We start from the raw sequence: 24,486 nt of genomic DNA on the forward strand, positions 1-24,486 counted from the left end.
AGTTAAAGGCAGTTCAAAAATGACAGGAGTCGACTTCTATTGAGCACAGATCTACTGAATAAAAGTGAAAATGACAACAAAGTTGTGTGTACTGCATGTTCCACAAACAAACACTATATAAAGTAAAAGTGATGAAGAAAAAATCAATTGTTCACTATGTGCGCCGCCATACTGCTATGACGTCATCTGTATTTATGTCGGTGAACTCGGGCTTAATGGACTTTGCCCGAGCTTCTGACTTGGAATTCCAACTTGGATGACCTGCTCCATTGCACTTTTCTGTGTTGGACTTTTTTCTGAGGGAACGTACCAGCTATACTGTAAAATGCCACACTGAATGCAGAAAATCACAAACAGCACAAAAGGTACACAAAACAGGTCATAAAATGCAGATCTGACTGATGCAACCCATCAGTCCAGACACCGTGTCTTTGGACAGATACTGACCCCCAAATTGCTCGCAGTGGCTGTTCCACCAGTGTGTGAGCGGATGAGTGAACGGCTGGGTGTAGAAATATCATGGAGCGCTTTGGTTATAATTCGCTGTATCGCTCCTGATGAGGAGGTCAGCACCTCGTAGTGCAGCCGTCATCAGTGCTGAATGTGTGCGTGAATGGGTGAATTATTGTAGTATTGTAGAGCGCTTTGAGTGGACTGTCGACCAGAAAGGCACTATATAACTGCAAGTCCATTTGCCATCAGTGCAAGATTGAATGACGAAAAGCCTAAAATATGCCACTGACGTGTCACATACTTGTTGTAGCTAAGCAACTCATGAGGTGGAACATAGTCAGTCAAAACTTTTGTCAAAATATTTCTCTTCTTGTGATTATTTATCTGTTTTTCATATGAAAATCCATTAATTTGACGGTAGTGTGTCATCCACATTCATGCCAATAAGGCGACTAAAATGGAGCACGCATGTATGCATCGTGGCATTGTGCTCATTTGAGAAAGAAAGATGAGGATATGATGGATAAAAAGGTAACAAAGAGTTCCTGTTGGCATTGTATGTGCTGCACCACACTGAGTCCTCTATTCGCCATAGATTGTTTGTCAGTCAGCTAATAAGCAGAACACTTCAGGGCCGAAGAAGGTCGATAACAGCCTCTAAAGCAAAGCCCTCGTTCCACAGATACAGATAAGAGCTCTCAAATTAAATGCCTGCGACTAAGTATCCTTACTCGTGAAAACCACCCACTGACTAAAATTTAGTCCCTGACACATATTTATACATGCCACCCAATTCTCACTGAAGCGGACTTTGGGCATACTTTGGCTACAGAGGAGACTTTGGTCTATTCCACTGTATAATACATGGATATCATAAAATATGAACAGACTCCCAATGAATTTCCAGCAGCAATGAGACATAGAAATAATTCTGTGTCCCCAGTCCAAGTTTGCCCCCAGCGAGAATGACAGCTTCAAATCCATCAAATCGTGTTACAGTTCAAACCTGTGTCTCCTCTCTATACTTCATTCATGATGCATACTAATGCATCCTTTCTGACAAACAACCGTAAAGGAAACACAGAGATAAGACTCGCTGTGAGCTTGCATCTAGGAAAACAAATACGGGTCAGTGTTGTCGTACGACAAGCATTCAAAAGCGGGTAACAACAGGAGACAAGCTAACAGACAGCCTCTTGTTTTGTCAAAGTCAAACATGTCCTGCAGTAAAATAGAAGAATAATCAAAACAATGACACGTCAGACTGTCTGCCCTCTCCTGAATACAGAAACAACGTTGTTAGAAAAAAGGGCTGAAAAAGGATTTAAGGCGTGTGAAAATAGACATAGTAGCTGTTCTGTGTGCACAAACAAAAATGCACGTCTCATATCCTGTTTTTTTTCCTGCTACTTGATAGTCAATACAGCATGTATTTTAATAGACATGCACAATGCATCCTCTAAGAGCAAAAGTGACTAAAGCTGCATATTCCACCTCTTTTGTTTCATATTAATTGACAGTCCAGCGTCTCAGCACCTTCTGATAAGGGATGTAATATCCACCTACGATAGCAACCAAAATGAGGGGCATAATGTCACAAATTGCCTGATTTCTATATCTCAGGTTCATAAAGGTGGACTGGAGTAGCAAGTCATGTGAGCCATGAACTCCACAACTGCCTCAGCCACTCAATGAAGTTGCAGATCTAATCTATTTTGCATGGAGGCCATAATTAATGCATACGGCAGCGGGCAAAAACATACATTTCTTGGCTGTCTCGTTACGTCAGGGTACAGTGAGTCAACTTTAAAAGAGCTGTCATGTATAAGAATGTGTACAAGTACAGTCGAAGGTAAAAGTCTTGGGACGCCAGCAGAGTGAAAATGTTTGTTGCTGTTGCTGAAAGTGAGTCAGCGTTTAACACCTTGCATGAATAAAATGTGCAAAGTGCAGCCCGTTGAGAAAAACACTGCGATCGTGGAGAGACAATTTCTGTTTTAGCTGCTCTAAGAAAACATTTCAGCACCTTTACTGCCAAGTGAATTCGTGGAAGATACTTTAGAAGAATTAAATGTATGCAGTCAGGGTTGTATGTCAGAAACCTTTGAGACAGGCTGCAACAAACAAGACACCCAAGACCCGTTATGGTCGCTTCTCAGCATATATCTATAAAAGATTAAGTTGCGACTTTTCTTAACTACATAGAGCACTCCCAAGAGTCATCCAATTCACATTTAAATAGGTGGAATGAATAAGACATGCTGAGTTAGGATAGATGATGTTATGATGGGCTGGGACAGGGTGGGATTGGATTTGGTTGAATGGGTTAAGAGATGATAGGACCAGGCAGGAAGGGATGAGATGAGATAGAATAGAAAAGACAGGAGTGCCCAAACACTGAAACTTAAAGGGAAAGTTCACCCAAAAATTTAAATTCAGTCATTATCTACTCACTTTCATGTGAATGGAAAAATGTAAGAACGTAAAAAAAAATAAAACGACCGAAAAAATCACATAACATGGTCTGATACAGCTTGAGATCCCAAATTGATTTGAAAAGATGCTAAGCTAAAAGTGTCAGCCAGTGCCCCATCTGCAGTGGATGCACAAGCTTGAACACTTTAAATAATGTCCAATCATTTTGTTATCTCAGGGCTTCTGTAGACGAGTTGTAGGGAGCCATTTTCTGTATTTTTGGTGGTGAGTAGATAGTGACTTAATTTTCATTTTTGAGCAAAATTTTCCTTTAATACTGGGATAAGCGAAAATCTATTGAAATGTATATTCTCCGATGCAAAATGACACTACAATCCCAAATAGTCCGAAATTGACTGACTTGAAAACACTAAAAGAAAACAAATGAAGATTCCTCTTTCAGTGTTTCATGAGAAATGCGTTGATAAAATAATCAAAAGGCATTGCGAGGGGGAATTATGTATTACAGTGATATCCTTGCAAATGTGTTTCGTGAAATATAATCCTGTGTCCTGTTTGTCTCAGACCAAGACAAAACCGAGTAAAAATGTGATCGATGGGACCAGTCTCAAGACCAAGACCGATCTTGAGTTCTACAACAGTAGCATAAACAGAGGTTTATAATAAAACCTTTTTTTTTTTTTTATTTCAGTAGAAACAATTGGCGAGTGTAAATGTATGCTCCCAATGTGGGCAGCTGTGGAAAAGGGTGATACACTTTCTAAAATCTGGAGCTCAAATAAAAGTTCCAATCAAGTAGTCAGCATGTGAAGCGGTCACGATGGATTCATTAGGTGGGTTCAGGTCGGGCTCATTACCTTAGTCGCCTCACCCCCTCTGTCTTTCTCATCTGTCTTATTTCTCCCTGATGTATAATCCCTAATAAAGCCAAGGTACAAAGAAATAACCCTTAACTCTCCCTCGACCCATGTTTCCTGTCACGTTCCACAATGTCATTAAAGCCATTTTAAAGACAATTGAGCAAATGAGGGTTATCAATACAGTGACGAGCTTTCCTTTTAGTCCAACTGAGAGCTTAGAAATGGATCTTTTGATGAAATGACAAGACAAACAATACAATCAATGTTACATTTTACCGTCACTGTGAGGGGTCACTAATGAACGATTCAGCCAAGAGGATTGCGTTTATAATTAAAGATCACTCTAGTTTATCCAGGAATAGAACCTGTGATCTCTCAGTAAGACCAGGGAGACCACTCAACTAACCGACGTGAGTACTTTACAGCCCTTTGGCGAGTATGAATATTTGATCAGCCAGTTGCAGATTTCAATATTTGATTAGTCTGTTGCAGGTGGGTAGGGTGTGAACCCGTGATATTTTTGTCCCAGTGTGTCATTAACCTAAATATCCAACAAACTAATTAATAGAGTCGTTCATAACAGGCGTGTTATTGGCTCCTGTGAGTATTTCATCAATCTAAATAGAGACTGAAGGGAACACACGGAGGTAACTGTCAAAGCGCTGACATGAATCGACAGCTGCTCATATGTTTTGTGTAGTAGCTGCTGCGCAGGTTGTTCCTCCTGAAGCACACAGACGCCAGCACTACTCTACCTTGATGCTTTTGTTGTATAAGTCAGCAAGACCGATGAACTAGATCTTGCACAAGTGACAAGCGCACACACACACGGCGAGCAGCACAGCCGCTCCACCTCGTCGTGTCTTGACCTTACATCGTTTTGTGACTGCGACACGCTCTCGATATTCTCACCGTGAGCCCTAACATGGGCGATGAACTGGAACGTCTATGACTCTATAATACACACATCTGAACAGTCGGGTTAGGGGCTAAGGTGTGAGCACTGGACTGAAACCTGCCATACATGACACACACACACACACACACACTTTAAACTGTCTGAGCAGTGTTTGTCTGCAGCTATAAGATGATCGTTTAACTGACATCTGGACTGGTTTAAGGCACTTATTTGTCAAATAAATTGTAACTTAATCAATTAAGATTATTTCAAAGTCTAGGAAATGAAGAAAACGACATTATGCTGCCCACCGCCAGTATAATACGTGTGCAGCTGAGGCTTCAACAATGAGTCTCACCTTTGATGTTTGAACACATGCTACGTTAATCAGTGTAGACAAGGGGAACTTTCCTCCCCTGCAGCTACCAGACACACACACACACACACACACACACACACACACACACACACACACACACACACAGACACACACGTATTAACCTTGATCTACCTTGATCTATGTGGACGTCATCATGGGTTCTCCCTCAAATCCTGTCACAAACAACACACACATGCACATACTACCTCTGTTCTCATTCTCGAGCAATGGACCGGAACTAACATACACATTCCTGCGGCTGTCACACACAAACACACACACACACACACACACACACAAACACACACAAAGAGGGGAGACACAAAGAGGACACGTGCACACGCATGCACACATCCTCGCCGCTGTGTTTGTCGAACGTGCAAGCACACGGTTTGATGTCAGACTCACACAAACACACACTCTCTCCCTATAGAAATGAATCACTTGGAATCTCTGCAGCCAGGCAAATACACGCACGCACGCACACACACACACACACACACACACACTCACAAACTGCACTGTACTACCTCAATGTTCTCATCATTCACACCAGCACGTGTTACAGTCAGGAGGCATCCGTCTCCGGGGCTGACTTCATAGGTCAACTGTGCGACAGCGACCAGCATCTCCTCTGCCCTAGTGGACGGAGTTCGATGACCCACATCCAGCTGAGATGACTGGAAGCCACATTTCAAATATTCTATTTGTAGTTTAGAGATTAAATTAGATACACACAAGACATTTTTTCATGACTTAAGGACATTTAAAGGGAAAACATTGTGTCTACTACACAGCAGGGCAGCCTGATGCCTTGATACTCTACTATTTAGTCATCTTCAAGACGTCTGGCTTGCCAGCGGGCGACTAAACCCGACTGCTACTGTTTAGGTACTAAACCCTGGTTACCCACCACCCACACAATCAACCACCTGCCCTCTTGACACTGTTCCCTACCACCTTCTTCAGTCTACAGCCCATAGGAGGGCTGTGTGAATGCAAATATCCATCAGCTGGCAGGGCCATTAAATGAACTTTATCTTGCCAGCTCCCTAGCACAAAGTCTGTGTAATGTCCACTTTAGTCCATGTGTGAATAGAGCAGGTCATTGTACAGAGAATTCACAGCGAGCGAGTAGGCGTATTAATGATGTCACACAGAGCGTGGCTGCTTCACACTCTTTTCTGCATGCCTGACTATTCTATGTTGATATCAATGCAAAAAAAAAATCTCATTATGGATGAATTGTCCTCCTTTACTCACCTACGTGGGGACTACCAATCACCTGAACCAAATGGAGCATTTTCAGTAGGTAAATGTCATGGTTTTGGTTATTGGTTAGTTATTTCCTGTATTATTTTCCTCTTGTCCCTTGTTGTCACTTTCTACTTCCAGCTCACCTGTGTTCCCAGTGTTCTGTTTCCCTCCTGTGTTGCTGAGCTCCTCCCCAGCCTGATTTTTTCCCTCCACACCTGTCTCACATCAGCCTCATGAGCACTACCCTGTTCCCAGTGTTTCTCCACCTGCACCTCATCCCCTCATTAGTTTAGTTTGTATTCAAGCCTGTGTTGTTCCCTCACCCTTTGTCGGTACGTCTGTTCTCTGGTCCTTGTGTGTTCCCCGTGCTCTTGATTTGTTCTTCTGGTTTATACGTCATTTAGTTTTTGTATTTCTCTTTGTTTTTTTTCCCTGGACTTTCCGTTGCCTGCCTTTGTGTTGCTTACTAACATACATATTTACGTTTGCTGCTAATTCTCTGAGAAGTCTTGTTTAAAATAAACGTCAGGCGGGCAACCTTTCCTGAGGAGAATCACTTCTGTCTGGCGTCTTAGACTAAGATGACAGCAGCCGTCCTAACAGACCCAAGTCTATCCATAAATACAAACAGATTGACTGACAGGCATTTACTTGGAAACATGCAGTTAATCCAATCCAAACATAGGTGTGCGATAGCACAATCCCATTTAAATTGGGAAGTTTTCAGATGTTGTATGCCTTGCTATTGCAACTGTACAGCATCTGAGCATACATTTGGGAGATGTCTCTGAGGAATTTCTTCCAAACATTTTGTTATTTTTAGCAAATGTGCAAACTTATACATATTTAAAGATTCAATCTGGAAGGGAAAATGAAAAGAATATTTTGAAAAAATTCTTCTTTTTTTTTTTTTTACTTTCCAGGTAGCGTTAATATTTTAAATGGGTCAACTTCAGTCATCCATAAATGAAGCTCTATAGTTGCTCCTTCTCAGTGCCCGCATGAAAAATTTATATGTGCATGCAACATGTGTGTCTGTAGACATATGTTCACATATTGTTGCAGCAGACTCTCCTGCTTTCATACAGTTTCAGTTTGTCTTTTGGATTCTGTCTTGTCAAGGACATTGACACACACATTTGAACTCAAATGGGCACACACACACACACACACACACACAGTTTTGACAGTACAATGAACCGACAAGTACAGTCAAAGTCACAACCTTTATTGTACTCCTCTGACCAGTACATGGACCCTCACTGTTACAGACACAGCTCACTTGGCTCTGCAGGCAGTGCTCCAAATCCTCCTCAGTAAAATTAGGCGTCTTATTTTCTCTTTTGTTCTCGGTTCTCCCTCTCTTTTGTCTTCACTCTCGTCAGCTTTTATCTCGTCGAGCCTCTCATTTCCCTCAAATCCTCTTTTCTCCTTTTCTCTTCGCCGTCTCTGTTGTCTTCGTTAGTCTGTCTCACACTGAAGTGAAACAAGTTCCACTCTGATCCAGAACTCCACCACGGGCTGAATTCATCGGCTTATCCAGTGTGCGTGAGTGTGTGCCTGTGCATGTGTGTATGAGTGGAGAGTGAAGCAAAGTTGTGAGAGGAAAGTGTGTTGTGAGAATTCAAAGCGAGGGGGAGAGGAGAGGAAATTTGTGTACGTGACCTCCTTTCCTGGCTGCCTGACAGAGTGGGTAGAGTGCTCGGATTGGGTGGTCGTTGCAAAGCACTCAGCCATCCATCGACCGACGGCCATTGATCTGCAAAATCCAATGACTCACTAGCTGCTCGGTATGCAACCCACATAAGAATACATGCAAATGTGACTGATGTGTGTAAACAAGCGCACATGCGGACACTGACAGGAAGGCCTGTAACCGTAATTACTGATTAATGTCTTTGCAGTCCACAAATTAAATGCGTATAATTGGTCCAGAGTATATCAGCAGAGTTTTAGAGATAACTAACCCTGACCCACACGTATTAATTAAGAAAGCAATATTGGAAACTCAGAAAAGAATCAAAATACTGGCTCTGCATTGGCTGACTTTTGTTGCTGTTGTTTTTGTCTTTAGAGACTGTAAAAAATTTAGATTTAAGCTAAAGGGGGGGGGGGCAGTCCGACTTCTTTCAAAGAGTAGAGGAAGTTGTTTTGACTTTTCCTCATCCCGGATATAAATTTTTTATTTCAGCCCTCCCTCGTGAGATTTATTGTATGAAAAAATCAAATAGTAACATAGATAAGGCGGCTTTTGTATGCACGGCGGCTGATGAAGGTGCTCTTTGTATCATCATGTAGGCTATCAGCAGCCTGTTCACAGCTCACTCATTTGGCGGCTCAAAGGGCATAATTAGGAGGATTTCTTTTGGTTGCTGTAGGTGTACATACCATTCAAATTGGCCCCTCCTCCCCAGCTCAACGGGCGAGACAAAGAAAGGGAAAGCAGCAATGGTCAAGCGAGCTAAAGAGTGACTGAAGCGAGAGGGCAGTGGTGATGTTCTAATGCACAAATAAACACGCACAACTTGTGTTGATTTTGGTGTGAATGCAGCCAAAGTCCACACTTTATCCTGTCCTCTTTTTGCCTCTCTGCTCTGCCTGTGTGTGTGTGTGTAGCTCGCCCTGCCCTCAGTCAAACAGACACACAGCTCTTTATGACAGAGTGAGAGCAGAGGTGAGAGACGGAGACAGTAAAGTAACCTGGTTGCTACATTTTCACATAGTCCCGACCTCTTATTGCTTTTGGCTGGGGGCTATACACCACTGCCCAAAGGCTGACTCTCAGAAACATCTCAAACTCACCAAATACTTATAATACAGGCAGAGGGCAGGGTCTCTGCAGATACAGACACCGCCACGTACTTCTTGTGGGTTGTAAATGATGATTGAAAGGGAGTACTTTTGTATGAGTGTATACATTGTTTTGTTTTGGAAAATCCGTCTTTAGTGGCCTTTTTTTCAAAATGTGGCTGTATCTTCACCAGTAGGAGGGAGGGAGAGATGTATTCGGGGGTATTACAACGGGTATTTTAACATCAATGGTCCAATAAAAATATTGATGCTATGGAAGGCATCATTCCTCCCCATCTCAATACGTTTTGTACAGTCCCTACTTTTTCACATACTGCAATAAACTACTACAACATTTCATTTCTGAAATAAACCAACTAGTGCTTCAGACACAAATCATGCATGAAAGCAAACATTAATCTTACATAATATTGAGCAAGAAGAAACATGTTGCGCGGCTGGATTTGAATTCACCGCTCGTCTTCAATCCAAACAGAAAATAACATCTGATATCTGGAAAGTAAAAAAGCTGAAATTCTGTGACAGGCACTAAATCGTATCTTATCCAGGTTTCAACAGCAGAATAGGTTTACATTTCTCAATCACCATTAAAAAAAAGCCAACAAATTCAAGAGTCACTTTACTCATGACAACTTTTAAGACACTAAATGGACTATGGCATTTCTTCCTCCTCTTAAAGTGTTTATTTCATTTGAACGGGGAATTGGATCCATTGCACTGTTCAGTCCAAAGCCTTTAATCCATGACTATGGTAATGATTGTATTTTTCATCTGAGTGTACGCCACGGTGATTTGTATTTTAAAGCGGAGACTCTCACTGTGGAGTTTTTAACCTTTTTATACAATTCAGTGAGTAAATCCACAGATTAAAGCCTTCTAAGCTTTCTTCATGAAGACTGCCCTGGGTCACTTGTCTTCGCTTGACATCTGAGCAAATCAGAAAACTTGTTAACTGAAAATAAATTGCTTAATGTGTCAAAGTCTACACTTTATTTACTCTACCACTTTTCCTAGACTGTCTGTTGGATCTGTACATTACAGTGTTTGAAGGCCCTCTTTGTCGATAGAGAGGGTGCAAAATTTTGCTTGATTTAAGTGTCTGGTCTCCACAATAAAAGCACAGTGGAAACACAGGGAAAGTGCACCACTTGTAGGAAGGTTTCATAACTACAGGTGTCTTCCAGCCTAAAACATTTTCTGAAAGGACATTCTAATTATCCAGGGTCCCAGAAATGACACTTTAGCATCAGCCCACTTCTAGCACTCATATAAAAACACACATTTATCTTTATCCTTCTTCATCTTTCTTCCACACAGGCAAACACACAAACTTGCGCACACACAAGCACACAGCCCTGCAGATCAATAAATTGTACAGTCAGGTGGGGCAGAAGGCTTTCATTATAGATCTGAAAGCTGGTTGCTCACTGCTGAGTGATGCACAACTGGGCCAGTGTCATTTCACTTAGCATTTATTCTGTGACCCCATTCACACCAGGCACTGCAGTCTAATTCTAAACAAAGGAAGCTCATGCACCATCTCACTCAGTACAAAAGCTACTTTACAACTCCATGTGGATTTCTTGCAAATTGAAGTTATTTCCCCTTTGATTATAAAAGGGGTGTGAGTCATGGTGAGAGTTTGGAACAGGAAACTAGTGTCTTGTCAGCTTAGTGCGACCAATGTCGACTATAATTTGGAGAAGAAAATCGGCGTCGATCAGATAATAATTCTGGCATATTCTATTCTGCAAATATGAAAGCATCAAAGGAGCAAAAACAAAAAGTCAGTCAGTAACTGGGTCCATCTTAATCCACCCTTTTACTAAAATTCTATTGATGTTCTTTCTTGGGTTGGTCCGACCTTCTCCCAAAAGATGGGATGGTATGTCACATTTTTTAAACACATTTTGGCTTTTAAACATGCTGAAACACAGCTTGAGGGACAGAGGGTGTTGTTCATTGTACAGATTGTAAAGCCGACTGAGGCAATGTGATTGTGATTTGGGGTTTTATAAATAAAGTATATTTGATTTAATATTCTAACGTGATTTAAAACAATATACCAACTTGTGTCATTAGATTGTGATGAAACTGACTGTTTTTACAGTTTACTTGGCTCCGATGGCATTTTTGAAACAAACACTATCAATCAGGAGTAGATCATTCAGCGGTCCGTGTGATGAGCTTGGAGCACTGGAGTGTTGGTGCTTACACTGCTAGAACAGGAGCTTTGGCGCATGACAGGATGGGGCTGGCTGGTTAGCATGCTAACATCTATGAATATCTCCTAAGCATATACATATACGTCATAACGTCAAAACTGTTATTTCTTCACATTCTCTTGAAAGTTTTTGTTTGTTGTTTTTTAACTAAGATTCTTACATATTGCACCTTTATGGGAAGTATATCAGTTTCATCAACTGCATGCTAATCAACAGAGTATTACTGATTAAAGATGTATAAACAATTTCAGCTCAACTATATCTGTCCCATTTCAAACAGGTATTTAGTACATGTTAAGGTAAGAAGTGTGCAGCAATGCAAAGCACAGAAGGACACAAGTATACAGATCATTGAGGTTTTTAATAATCATCAACACATTTATGTACAAAGCAAGCGATGTCATACTCAAATGACCAAAAACAAAAAAAGGAATCCTAAAATGCATTTTCTTCTTTTTCCTGTCATTAAAATAGCTAAAGGTTATCTGAGGGAATCAATTGAACAGTTCAACACTTTTGGTATTGAGTCAGTATAGTTACAGTCAGACAAAACCATCAAAGATTATATTCTACAGTTAAACAGCCCTGGGCATGGGAGGTTGACACAGAGGGATGGATCCAGAACTATTTCCCTCTCTAATGAAAATAAACGAGTAATGAGTGCAAGATTCCTTAAAAACCTCATCCCTGCCAGTTTTCCCAAAAGCACCAATTTCGTCTTTGTTCTTCAGTTATTCAACGGGACAAAAGCATTTAGCGAATCACTGATCTTGTTTACCCCGACACAGCTCACAAAGTAACATTTACAAATAAAGCAGGTATTAAATGTATTAGTGGATTAAATGAAAAGGGCTTGTTGGGTTTGTCATTATGTTCACAATTATTACAAATTCTGTCAATAACAAATCTCTCCTATTTGCCATCTGAATAGAACGCTGCAAGAAGTGTGAATTAAAGGTGGTTTTAGTTCTTTCTTCAAAAAAGCCATCTTGAGACAAAGAACCTGATTGTCTTATACACAAAAACTTTAACGATGTCACAGTTCAGGGCTTACTAAACTTTCTTCATTCAACTCTAAAACCACTACAAGTCGTTTGTCACCCCCAGCACAACAACTTGTATTGTGTTCTCTAAAAAAGCCAGTGAGAGAAATTGTGTTTTAATAATGTAAACGGCAACAGAAACGCAAAAGCACAAGCGCATTTTTAAAAAAAATTGCCAATTGTATGTCATGTATTCAGTCACGGTGTTAAGCAGAAATGTTCTTCTCAACCAATAGTAATACTGCTGTTTACAGTGTGAAGTTTCAGAGAAATTGCATTTTTCATCCCTCGTTTCCTATCAGGAATACAAAATCATGATTTGTTCTGTCCCCCGGTCCGGACATCTGAGATCTCTGAGATAGCCATCAACCCAATTCACAATTACCAGCAAGTACTTATCATATGATTTGGGTGCATCTTAAATTCTATCATATATAAACACACAACACTGCATGTTAGTATATGGGTGTTAAAACTGTGGCACATGAAATATCCAATTAAATCTACAGAAAACATGTTTCCAAGTCAGAGAAAAATATCCCAGCAAAGCCCAAATGAAAGACCAGGTCAAATATTAGCTTGGTGCCTTTTAATGTAGAGGGAAAGAAAAGTCATACCCAGGGCAGTACTAACTGAATTTAGTTATGTGTCTGTGTCACAGTCAAAATTCAAAACCGTTTTTTTGCAGCTATATATTCAATTATTCCCTTCCTTCAAAAAAATTCTATCTGCCACTTTGTTCCAACATGTGGTCACTCTGTGAAAACAAATCACATGTGAGAAAACTACTACCAAAACTTCATCTGCGTTACTAGTTTATAAAACCTGGGACTGGAGATAACCGAGGGAAATACAGCAGAACAAGGAAGAAGTTTCCACTTAACACAATCCTTTAAGAAAGCATAGAAGTAAAACAAATTTAGAGAAACTAATCTTTTACAAAAACACTTGCGCCACTAGTTAGTTTGGTTTGTTTCCTCTTCAGTCTTTACAACAGTGGCTGCTTAAATTGGCAGCAACACTGAGGAGTTGGTGGTGAGAGTCACTATATACACAGACACACACGCACAATTCACACACAGACCCACACACACACACTATACAGTCATACAACCGTGCACACGTGTCAGTGTGTCCAGTTTTCTCAGTGGTATCACAGGTGACAGTTTGCCAGTCTCTCTATCTTTCACACAAACAGAAACTAACAGGGGAGCTGAGTGGGGCAGTGGCAGGTGCCGGCGCTCCTATGTTGTAGCTATGACAACTAGGGTGGTCTTCTTCTTGGTGGTTTAAGAGGCTCAGTCAGGTCATCTGGCAACCAAGAGGAATTGTGGGAAAGGTAGGTCTTCCTGTAGAGCATTTTTTCTTTTTTCTTTTTTTTTTTAACATTTTCCTTCCATCCTTTGAGGGGAGTGGCTGTGTGCAGACATGCAAAAAGAGAAAAGGTCAGTTTGTTTGGACATTATTTCTAATTTGTTTGCAGTAATTAGAGGCAAAATCATCAGTTAATGCCTACAGAGAACAAAGTTAGGTTTCAGTGTACATAGGACTTGTCTATATAATATGCAGAGAAACAATTCGCAGCCATTGTAATGCTGGACGCTACAGCAACAGGACTACCATAACTTATAAATAATAATTTTAGTACAAATCTTTATGTCAAGTAAGGCAAAAGCATTGGTGAGGGTCTTTAGCAGGGTGAAAATTAATGTGAAAGTTGAACTGGTTAAAGAAAACCCCTTCTGAAACTATGAATGGGATGATTTTATTTTAATGGGTCACAGATAAATGACTTGCTTAATCTTAAATATTAATGTATGATGTAGGGAAGAGAAATGGGTGACTGAAAAAAAAAGAGGCAACAGTGGGAATAATATGTGAAAGGGAAAGGGTATAAAAGAAAAGTAAGAGGGACAGATACTTCACATAAGAAAATCTTACCATTAGGGCTTGGTTGTTTTAGCTTTCATCATCTGAGACATGGGGTTTAGCAATGGCCATCTCCTCCTTGCTATTTGCGATCATCTTACACTTCTACAAAAACACAGAGAAAAAAAATCAGTTACTTTGAGTTAGCACAGTTGTGCTCACCCTGAAAACACAACCACATTACTTGCACTGAAACATTCATCATGCAAACATGTACATTATTTGTATTATCACTCCTCCACTCCCCCAGTTTACCTCAGTAAGCTCCTTGATGGTGTGAATGTTAGCTTGCTGAGTGACCTTTCGCTTTGCTTCCTCGATGTGGTCCAGGTTAAGGGTTGGCGTTGGAGGGGCGAGGCACGGGGGAGGCTTGTTAGTGATGGTAGGAAGTGGGGCAAGGGGAGGCATGGCAGCCAGGGCACCCATGTTGGTCAAAGCAGCTGTCATAGTAGCTGCTGTCATACTGGCCATAGCGGCACTCATTGTGATGTTTGACATGCTGGGCATTCCTGGAATATTGGGTAACCCCATTGGACCCATGTTGGGCATATTCGGCATGTTGGGCATCCCCATGCCCATTGGGAGAGGTAAAGGTAGAGGTAAGGAGAGGGGCGCAGGAGATGGAGTGGGTAGAGGGAGCTGGAGGATGGCTTTCGGTCGAAGACTCTCAGGAATGGGCACCCCCGCCTTAGCACACATGGCAGCAGCATTAGCTTTGGCTATCTCCAGTAACTGGTCCTTATCTGACGGAAAGAAAGAAAAGAGGCAGAGGGAGGGTTAATGCAACATCACGGAGAAGAGAGGGGAAATAAAGTATAAAATTGAGAAATAATAAAAAAATGTATATGTTCTTTAATGTAACGTCACAAATGTGAATGTTGTCTTTAGGTGCGATTGTCACTAGTTACGATCAAAATGTTTTACCCAGTTCAGTGAGCCGTGGCGGAGTCTTGCTGTTGCTGCGTCGTGTCCGTGAACCTGAGCGCCGCTGTTTACGTAGAATGAGAACTGGAGAGTGGCTAGGTTCCCTTTTCCACCTGTCCCGTCTATCAAACGAACGGCTGCGAAACGCAGGGCGCCTTCCTCGACCCCTTGATCTAGACCTGCGTCTGCGATCAGAAGAACGAGACCTTGATCGTCTGCTTCTATCTCCTGACCTGGACCTTTTCCTCCGGCCTGTGGAGCGGCTCTTGGATCGCTTGCTTCTGTCTGTGGACTTGGACCTCCTCCTCCCACGGGCATTGGGTGAACGGGATCGCCTCTTGCGGGCTGGAGAGCGGGACTTGGACCGACGGGTTTTGGTCCGCGACTTGGATGGCTTACGCCGTGCGGGGGAGCGTGACCTCCGCCGTCGGGCAGGACTCCGAGATTTAGACCGTCGCTTCTTTCTTTCTGATGGAGAGACAGACTCTCTTTTCCTCACTGGAGACTTGGACCTGAGGAAAGGTGAATGAAATACTTGATGAATAATTAAAATATATGCAAAATAATTCACAATACTGACTTTTTCATATCACTTCTAGTGCAGCACAATGCGAGCACTGGGTCTAGCAATTTGATGAGTTTAAAGTCCCTGTTTCATGAGGTCTATAATACATTTAAGTACATTCAAAGCTCTTAAGGGGACACAGATCAGACACACAACACACCTTGACTGCTTCTTTCTGGATGCAGACTTGGATGTAGATCGTCGAGGCGATGAAGTTGAGCGCGAAAGTTTCCTACAATCTGGAGGTGAGCGTGACTTTGACTTCTCCACTGTGGGGCTGAGGAGCTTAAGGAGGGTTTTGACAGGAGAGGAAGAATCCTCTTCTTCATCTGAGCCTTCCGAACAATCTGACCTTTCCGGGCTAGTGCCAGGTTCTCTGGAGCCAGACCGGGACCTGGAAACCTCTCGTTCATTGGATGAGCTGGCAAGCTCCCCCTGTTCCTTATCATTTTTGGGAGCAAGCGGCTGAGCCTGCAACTTCTCTGAGGAGCTTCCAGCAGGGGGGCTGGGGGCAGCTGCTGAGGGCACAGGTTTCCACCCACCTGCAAGGTACAAGTTAAATGACAAGGCATAAAGACAGGTAATTTCAGGGCAACAGTGACACAACTTACAATTACCAGTTAGAAAAGAGAGAAATGAAAGTTGAATTTTGCTCATTTCTTGGTAACTGATCAGATACAGCACCTTTAGGAATTAAAACAATTTGGGTAACTGTAGTTTGCCTGAATAAATGAAAAAGGTCTGACCTGCTGTAACTGACAGTCCTCCACCTTCTGCAGCCGCCTTCACACCAGCTGTTTGCTCTGCCTTAGGAGGGGAAGGCTTCTTCTCTTTGACAGGAGAGGGAGATGTGGATCTGGCTGGAGAGGAGCTCTCAGACCGCGCATCACTGGACTCAGACCTGGACCTGGATCTGTTCAAGCCCGCAGAGACAGATTTAGACTTTGACCTTCTTCCTTTCCTCTTAGGAGATTTGGACCTCCTCTTGCCAGGTAGTGGTGAGAGTGTCTTTGACCGACGCCTTCGAGACAACGAACGAGATTTGGAGCGTTTTCCCGACTTTGGTGGAGAACGATTTCTCCTGGCAGGGGACCGAGATCGCCTTCTGACTGGTGATCGTGATGTAGACCGCCGTCGTGACGGAGGGGTCCTGGATTTGGTCCGTTTGCGGGGACTCCTGGTTCTGGAGCGACGGTTGCGCTTAAGGACTACAATGGAACGTGATCGAGTTCGCCTGCTCCTACGGATTGACCGGGAGCGTGACCGGCGGGATCTGGGGGGGGGTGACCTCCTACGTCGAGACATGGATCGACTCCTGGAGCGCCTGCCTCCTGTACGCCTGGCAGGTGACCGCGATCTGGAGCGACGAACAGGGCGTCGGGATCTTGAGTGGGAGCGACGGTTTCTATTGATTGAGCGTGACCGTGAATGCCTGCCACCTCGTCTAGGTGAGCGGGTCCTGGAGCGCCTTGTGCCTCCACGGGGACGCGACTCTGACCTTCGACTTCTCCTGGGAGACCGAGATAGAGACGGGGACCTGCGGCCACTGCGTTTAGGGGACCGTGACACCTTTCTTTTAGGAGAGTGGGAGCTCCTTTGTCGCTTTGGGGAAACAGACGATGAACTCCTCCGACGTTTAGGAGACTTGGATTTCTTTGGAGGCTTTGACACTTTTTTCTTGGGGGTGAGTGAGCGAGAGGTAGACCGGGACTGGCAGCTAGCTCTCTTGGGTGACTTTGGGGATGTGGAGAGTGACTTCCTCCTAGGTTTAGGGGACTGAGAGCGGGAAAGGGAGCGGGACAGCTGCCGACTCTTTAAAGGAGTTGTAGAACGTTTTCCCTTTGACGTTGACCTGGAAAGGGCTCTTGATCCCTCTTTCATTGCTGGTGCGGCTGTTTGAACATCAGACTGCTGTCTACCAGGACTCGCTGTTGGTGACAGACTATGACTTGACCCAGACCTCTTAATTACTACGTCCCTGGAGGGGGAAGGAGACCTAGACCTGGAAGAATCACGTTCCTTGACCTTTGCCATCTGAACTGAATTGGCCTGGTCTTTCAGGCCTGGGTCATCTCTTGGGGTAGCACCATCCTGTTTAGGGATGATGTCAGGGAGTACCTGGGCATGGCTGAATGCACCATCAGCATGACTACCTTCTGTTTTAACAGAAACTGTTGCCGTCTGTGTTATTATATCCTGGCCTGCAGAGGGCATACTCATATCTTTTTCTGATCCATTGGTGTTGCCGCCCTTCCCTCCAGATGGGGACACATCCATATCTGATATCTCCTCTTTCTTCACTCCAAGCAATTCAGGTTTCTGTATAAGGTTAGGAACCCCTTTCTCCTCCCCTCGTTTGCTTTTTGGAACCAGTTTGGACACTGGTTCTTGCAGATCAGACGCTGCAGCTGGAGAGTATTTGGCATCACCAGCCGCTTTACCTCCTTCACCTTCAGATTCAGAACCTGAAGCTGAGCTGCTTTCAGATGGGGAGCGAGATGGGGATTTCTTTTCCTGCTTTTCATCTTTCTTCTTTTTCTTTTTCTTCTTCTTGGCAGCGTGTCTTTTGTGTTTTTTGGATTTTGCATCAGCTTCCGTGTCCCCACGATCTGAGAGGTGAAGAGATGATTTATCAAAAATCACCAGGGGAATTAAACCATTGCTTTCAAATGAAAGATGAACTGGGTTTTTGTCTGGGGATCTCCTACCTGTAATTACATCCCTTTTGCTTTCTTCCTTTAACCCGACATGGTCTCCAGCTCCTGCAGCTGCTGCAAGTCTGGCACTACAAACACAATTTAAGCACAAAGAAATGTGTTCACATAAATTATAATTTTTCCCTGTAAATATATAAAACTTAAGATCCTAAGACAAGCAAAACTCAAGTAGGTCACTTTTTCAGTTTGGTTAAGGCAGAAAATCTTATTTAGGAAAGCACAAACTGGGAATGGTGGCTTTTCTCAGACAAATCTCTGTACATATTTGGATTTTACACCATATTCCAGACCACAACATGGACTTCTACATTTGTCTTGATGCCCAGGTGCTTCCTACACCACATATTCTACACTACATTTACTTTTCTGTTTGTAAATCAATTGCCATAAATCCCACCAACATTACAGAGACTCATTCTCTGCTTTTTGTTTGTCTTCAAACTATACAGTCACAGCATGATTATAAGATGTAACCTTCAAGAGATATGAAATGTTGACTAAAAAAATAGTAGTAACTCATTAAAACAAAGATGTGCTTCCTATTATTGGCCTCATTTTGCAAGTAAATCTGAGTGTTATAAAGTGTAGACATTTATGACGTTGATAGAATACATCTATCAGGTCTCAGACAACAATACATTTATTTTACACAGCTCATTTTAATTTAAATTGTAGTACTTCTTACCTGGCTCTGGTGGTCCGAACAGGTTTCGGTGGAGGTTGTGGCTCTACATCCGACTCAGCACCTGATTCTGAACTGCTCTCCTTTTCCCCCTTCCTCTTCCTCTTCTTCTTCTTGCTCTTGTGTTTTCTGTGCTTCTTGTTTTTCTTGTGGGGTGGCTCATTCTCTTCCTTGGCATTTATGTCATCTTTCTCAGGTGCCTCATCCTCACCTGCACCCGGCAGCCAATATTTCAGATTAGATAAGTATTCGTTTACATACAGACAAATCCATTACATGTACAAAACCTGGAGCAAGTCATTTCTGGAGATGATTGATTAGTGCGTTCTTTTTCCATTAGCTATTCATACTAATCGCTTAGAGCATCATGGGGGGCTGGAGAGAACCAAAGCTTCAATTTCCTGTGCACTGTTCCCAAAAATCATGTCTAAACTGTTCAAGGTACACAAAGAGTAAAGTGATGTATGGCTAAGGGAAATTTGGCATAGCTCGGTTAGCCTTTCAAGTTGACAATGCAGCATTTGATATCATGCAGCTTTTTCCAATCACATGTAATATTAATAATATACCAAGTCATGAGCAACTATACTGTTACATTATTTCCTAATATTTATGAACACGGCTGGATGCAACTTTCATGTTTTAAATAGTTTCAGGACAACAATGTACTTTTCTGATATAGAGGCTCAAACTTTAATCTGTGGTAAAACATCAGTAATAAAAAAGAATAAAAAAGGTTGGAAATGTAATGAGAGACTTCTTTGTGTCCTATTTATCACTCACCTGAGGGAATATCCACTGCACATTCCATTGTGCTGGTGCCCCTGGTTTTGTAAAGGGCCTCTTAACTTCACTGGTGTGCTGCTCGCTCACTCAACACTGACAAGAGAAAGAAAGGTATTGTAACTTAAACAACAAAGAATACAGCACCAACAGTCAAGCCAAGCCGCAATAAAATGCATTTCCACTACAGCCTCAGAGCATTGGGACAGCCTTGCTGGATAGCCACTGCCGTGGCCCAGATCTGTAGCACGGCTGCAAATAGCCAGTGGATCGGCTCAAGTGCTGTATCATCACATTCACCAGTCTGGCTCAAGAATGTGTTGTCACGTACAACTGATGAGAGAATGAGACATTTACAGCTCTCTTTTAAGGTTCTCCTTAATAGATTCATGATTTAAATCATCACAACATCAAAGTATCAATACAACAAAACTGATGCGAAGAACGGCAAACGCCAAGAGCAAGCTGAACACTGTTGGTTAAAGCAACATTAAGGAGAAATACATTGCTTTGTAAGAAACCTCACAAACATACACACACGCTCACAGGTGTTTTACCTTGCCACCATATTGTAATGGAAAACAAAGCTGAGCGGTTTCCCAATACTGGAGGAACCTTTTAACATTATCCCAAATGATGTTTGGATGGGTACAGAGGAACTTTCTAAAATTGGTTCCCCTTTGGTCAGGAGGAAAATAGCTCGATAGTCATGCTGCCAACTAGTATTTATAAATGTGGTGGACAAAATATCAGAGGCACCTCTCAGTATAAGCAACAGTAAGACAAACTACAGCCTCCAAAATGTACATGACGCTGAATCAATACATTTCTAGAACAGTTTGAAAAAATCTGAGCATTACAAACTTCATGAAAGTAGGATTTATTGCAAGTCTGCTGTCTGTGAGTGCAGTTTATGCCCCTCCTGTTATTAAATACAACACCGAAGGCTAGAAAAGAAAAAAAACAAGATCCGTGTCTGATTTGTACTGACATGATGTGCAGAACAAAATATATATTAAAAATAAATGTTGAATAAAACTTGGTATTATCGGTCTACTCCCTCCCCATTGTGCCCCTAGCAAACCTGGTCTAGATCCCACTCCATCCTTCACAGGTACTATGACAAATACTGATAGGAGCAGAATACCTTCTGGCATATGTGATATTTCATTTTTCTGCCACGTGCTATAGCGGAATCATGGGAACTTAAGACCCTGTTTACGCGGAGGGAAAACGCATATATTTTCATGCGGTTTGGCCTTTCATTCACACGAAAACGGAGGTTTTATCACGGAAAACGATAATTTCTAAAAACTCCGGCCAAAGTGGAGATTTCTGAAAACGCTGTTTTTGTGTTTGCGTGTGTACTGGGTCAAACTGAGTTTTAGGTACTCAAACGTCACAGTATGCAACTAAAAATGCATCACGTCATGTGAGCATCCTATGTTTACAGTTTCTTTGCCTGCTGATCATGGATGCTGTTAAGGTAGTGCTCATTTTTACGTTTGTGCAAACGCTTTTGGCCTGATTGCATTTGAAAACACAACTGCTCTACTATATCGAGGAGCAGAGTCGAAGAAGTGCACGGAGGTCCGTTTTTCTACAGCTTTCACTCCCAAGACGTAGGTACATTGCCTGCCAACGTCGCCGGTTTTGGAAGTCGCTCGTGTTATTTGTTGTTGTTGTTGATTTCGAGGATTCTGATTGGCTTGCATGGCTTTATCCTTCTCGTTACACTGCCGCCTACGTGTTTGGCATAGTCATGATGGCGCTCAACGGCATATTTATGCAGGTTCAAGTAAACGAAAACTTTTTTGTAAACGATCTTGTGTGTACAACGTTATTTTTGAAAACGGAGGGGGAGAAATACTTGTTTCTGTAAATACCCGGCTATGTGTAAATGTGGTCTAAATCTTCTGGTCAAATAGATGGTTTGGCTGGCAGACAAAGAAAGCTCATCTCTGAATACAAAAGTACAGTATGTCTCAAAACAAAGATCAAAATCTGACAAGCTCGCTGGGCGGATAACTGAGTAACTCTGCTTTTGTTTTCACGGTCTTTAAACACACTTTTCACTTGGTTTACCAGCACGCAAACAACCAGACTCCTAAGTCAACAAAAGCAGCATCTAAGACTACAGTGAGCCTGGAGTACTAACCAAACACAGTATGTAAATATCTACATGTAGAAGGTAACAACCATCCCAAATTTAAAACATTTGTACTTAAACACCTCATTCAAAACTGAGCTACAGATCCCTCAAAGGCACCTTATTGAGAAAATATTTGATTTATTGTTGGTCCTTAAGCCTATACTGTGCATACAAATATGATTTGATTATTTTTTAGAAAAAGGTTAAAAAAAAAAAAAGAGAATGTAGACTCAACTTTGCACTTGACTGAAGAACGGACTTTTCCCACAATCATAAAGCTTTAATAGAGCCAGCATTAGCCGTGCCACCATTCATATTGTATATAACATGTGGGAAGCACCGCCACTCACAAACATTGTCAACGAAGCCACAATCTTACAGTTTACTCAAATAACGCACATGCTTATTTGCAGAAACAACTGACATACAAAAAGCAATATTAATGCATACGAAAACAAAGATACTAAAATCAGAGGTTTTAAAGCCAAAACCTCTACCTAGTTGGTGTACATTGCCGCTTCGGTTGATGCTAAAGCTAGCCAGCAGAGGTGCCGTTGCCAACATGTTATTTTAGATTACAAATATCATTAGCTAACATTACGATAGCCCATCTGTTCCCGATACACTTTGTCGTCGTTTTATGCTGCACAACAACGCAATTATTCACACATAGGTAAACGCTGCACGGATAACAGAACCACAAAGAGAACAAAGTTTAAAGCAGCAACAGACAGTTCATCAACACGTTAGATAACGCTAATAACTGTAGGCCCTGCAGTACCGTAGCTAGCGGTAACATTCATTCACACATCACTGAAGCTAGGTTGGCTAACAATAGCTTAAGTTAAACAATGACTGAGATTTTAACAAAACGATTATTCCACCAAACTTAAATCCTTGTGCGTGCCTACCATTTGGACAACGTATACGCTGGAAGAGACAAACATGCTGCCTGCACGCCGCGGCCTAGGCGCCGATCTACTGCCAACTCGTTCCCCAGCTCGGACATTGCCGCTAGCTATCTTAGCACGCTCTTAGCTAGTTTGCTAGGACATTTAAGCTAGCTGCCACTTGTTCCAACAAAGTAAGTTCATTCGCTGATCACAGCTGTAGATTATGTAGCATATATTTACCCAGTTTCTGTCCGGCAGCTGCAGTCCCCGTGTAGAAAAAGCCAGCTGGCTGCAGTCCTGCAATGTGTGAAAACAAATAATCGCTGAATATGCTAACCGTTCACATTAGCCAACTGCCTGATCCGCCATGATGAGAAAAGGTATCCCAACATGCCATGCTTCGCGGTTTGAATGGCGGCGTCACTGTTTCCTAGGCAACTAAACGCTCCATGGTAGCAAGCGTCGCAAATTAACTGACTAACCAGCTAACTAACTAGCTAAATAAATAAATACAATTTTAAAAAACCTGTTTATAGATTTTGCTGAAACATCAAGCAGCAAATATATAAATTGGGGTTTTTTTAGCAGCAACAAAAATCTGATTTGATTTTTATGAGAGAAAATGCATCCTAAATTTAGGAAGACCACGAGTTTAGTGTGACGTTGCAAACCTTTCAAATTTACTGATTATTGACTTTGGTGTGGAAAGTGAAGTGTGATGTGCAAGCAGTATTTAGTGCTTTTATTCAGAAACATCAGGACAAAATGTGTTATTCTTGTTTTAGCTTGAAGAGATGTATTTGGCAGCAACTATCTTTTTAAAGCGCTGTGATTTTGGTACTCAGTTGTCCTGTCCAGTTACCTTGAACACTTCTAAGCTGCATATAAGACCACAATTGCCTTAAAAAGTACACACTCATCAAAGTATTGCCCTGAGAGGCAAGGCTGTTGATCCATTTTCTAGGTCTGCTCTAAATTGTTTCCTCTCTCGTGTGTTTGACTTAATAACATGTGAAAATGAGTTTTGACAGGATAATCTAAGTTTCTTAAAGTTTAAGGCTTCCATAGTAGTATTACTATAATAGTAGTATAATCCCAAGTTCCCTTAACTGAACTGAATACATTTGAATATCTTGATTTCAAATGTATTAATTCAAATGTATTAATTTCTTAAGTACAGAGTACAGCATCTTTAGCAGATCAGTGTGAAAACTATGGGAGCCCATATGGTAATGGAAGGTAATAATTATGAGATAAAAAGTCACAATTATGAAATAAAAAACTAATCTCATAATTTCAACCTCTATATATTTAATGTAACTTTTTATCTCATATTTATGACTTTAGCTCATAATTATGACTGTTATCTAATAATTTTGACTTATTCCCCCCATCAAACTTAATTTTCATCTTCTTTTTTTTGTGTTTTTTTTCTTTAACTGGCCACTAGACAAAAACTGCTCATACATCAAGTTTAGC

At 41.9% G+C, this 24,486-nt stretch overlaps 1 protein-coding gene across 1 annotated transcript; it reads right to left on the reverse strand.

The window, feature by feature from the left end:
- Positions 1-11,661: 11,661 nt before the first annotated feature.
- Positions 11,662-23,408, reverse strand: sona (SON DNA and RNA binding protein a). The gene is made up of 10 exons (XM_084361316.1): positions 23,248-23,408; positions 19,963-20,058; positions 19,183-19,390; positions 18,489-18,565; positions 16,527-18,389; positions 15,941-16,322; positions 15,216-15,727; positions 14,547-15,034; positions 14,304-14,396; positions 11,662-13,778 (listed from the first exon to the last, which is right to left on the reverse strand). Exons 2-9 carry the CDS (start codon positions 19,988-19,990, stop codon positions 14,322-14,324), a joined length of 3,633 nt encoding a protein of 1,210 aa, XP_084217442.1. The 5' UTR covers positions 19,991-20,058; positions 23,248-23,408; the 3' UTR covers positions 11,662-13,778; positions 14,304-14,321.
- Between the last annotated feature and the right edge of the window lie 1,078 nt (positions 23,409-24,486).

Source organism: Pagrus pagrus (assembly GCF_965226575.1).
Source record: "Pagrus pagrus genome assembly, chromosome: 9".
In the NCBI taxonomy this organism is placed as follows: Eukaryota; Metazoa; Chordata; class Actinopteri; order Spariformes; family Sparidae; genus Pagrus; species Pagrus pagrus.

Coding starts and splice junctions, on each gene's coding strand:
- sona (XM_084361316.1), bottom strand. CDS start 19,990: ATGGAATGTGCAGTGGATATTCCCTCAG. Junction 18,566..19,182: donor GTTCGGACCACCAGAGCCAG/GTAAGAAGTACT, acceptor TTGTGTTTGTAG/TGCCAGACTTGCAGCAGCTG. Junction 18,390..18,488: donor CAAAAGGGATGTAATTACAG/GTAGGAGATCCC, acceptor TTCACCTCTCAG/ATCGTGGGGACACGGAAGCT.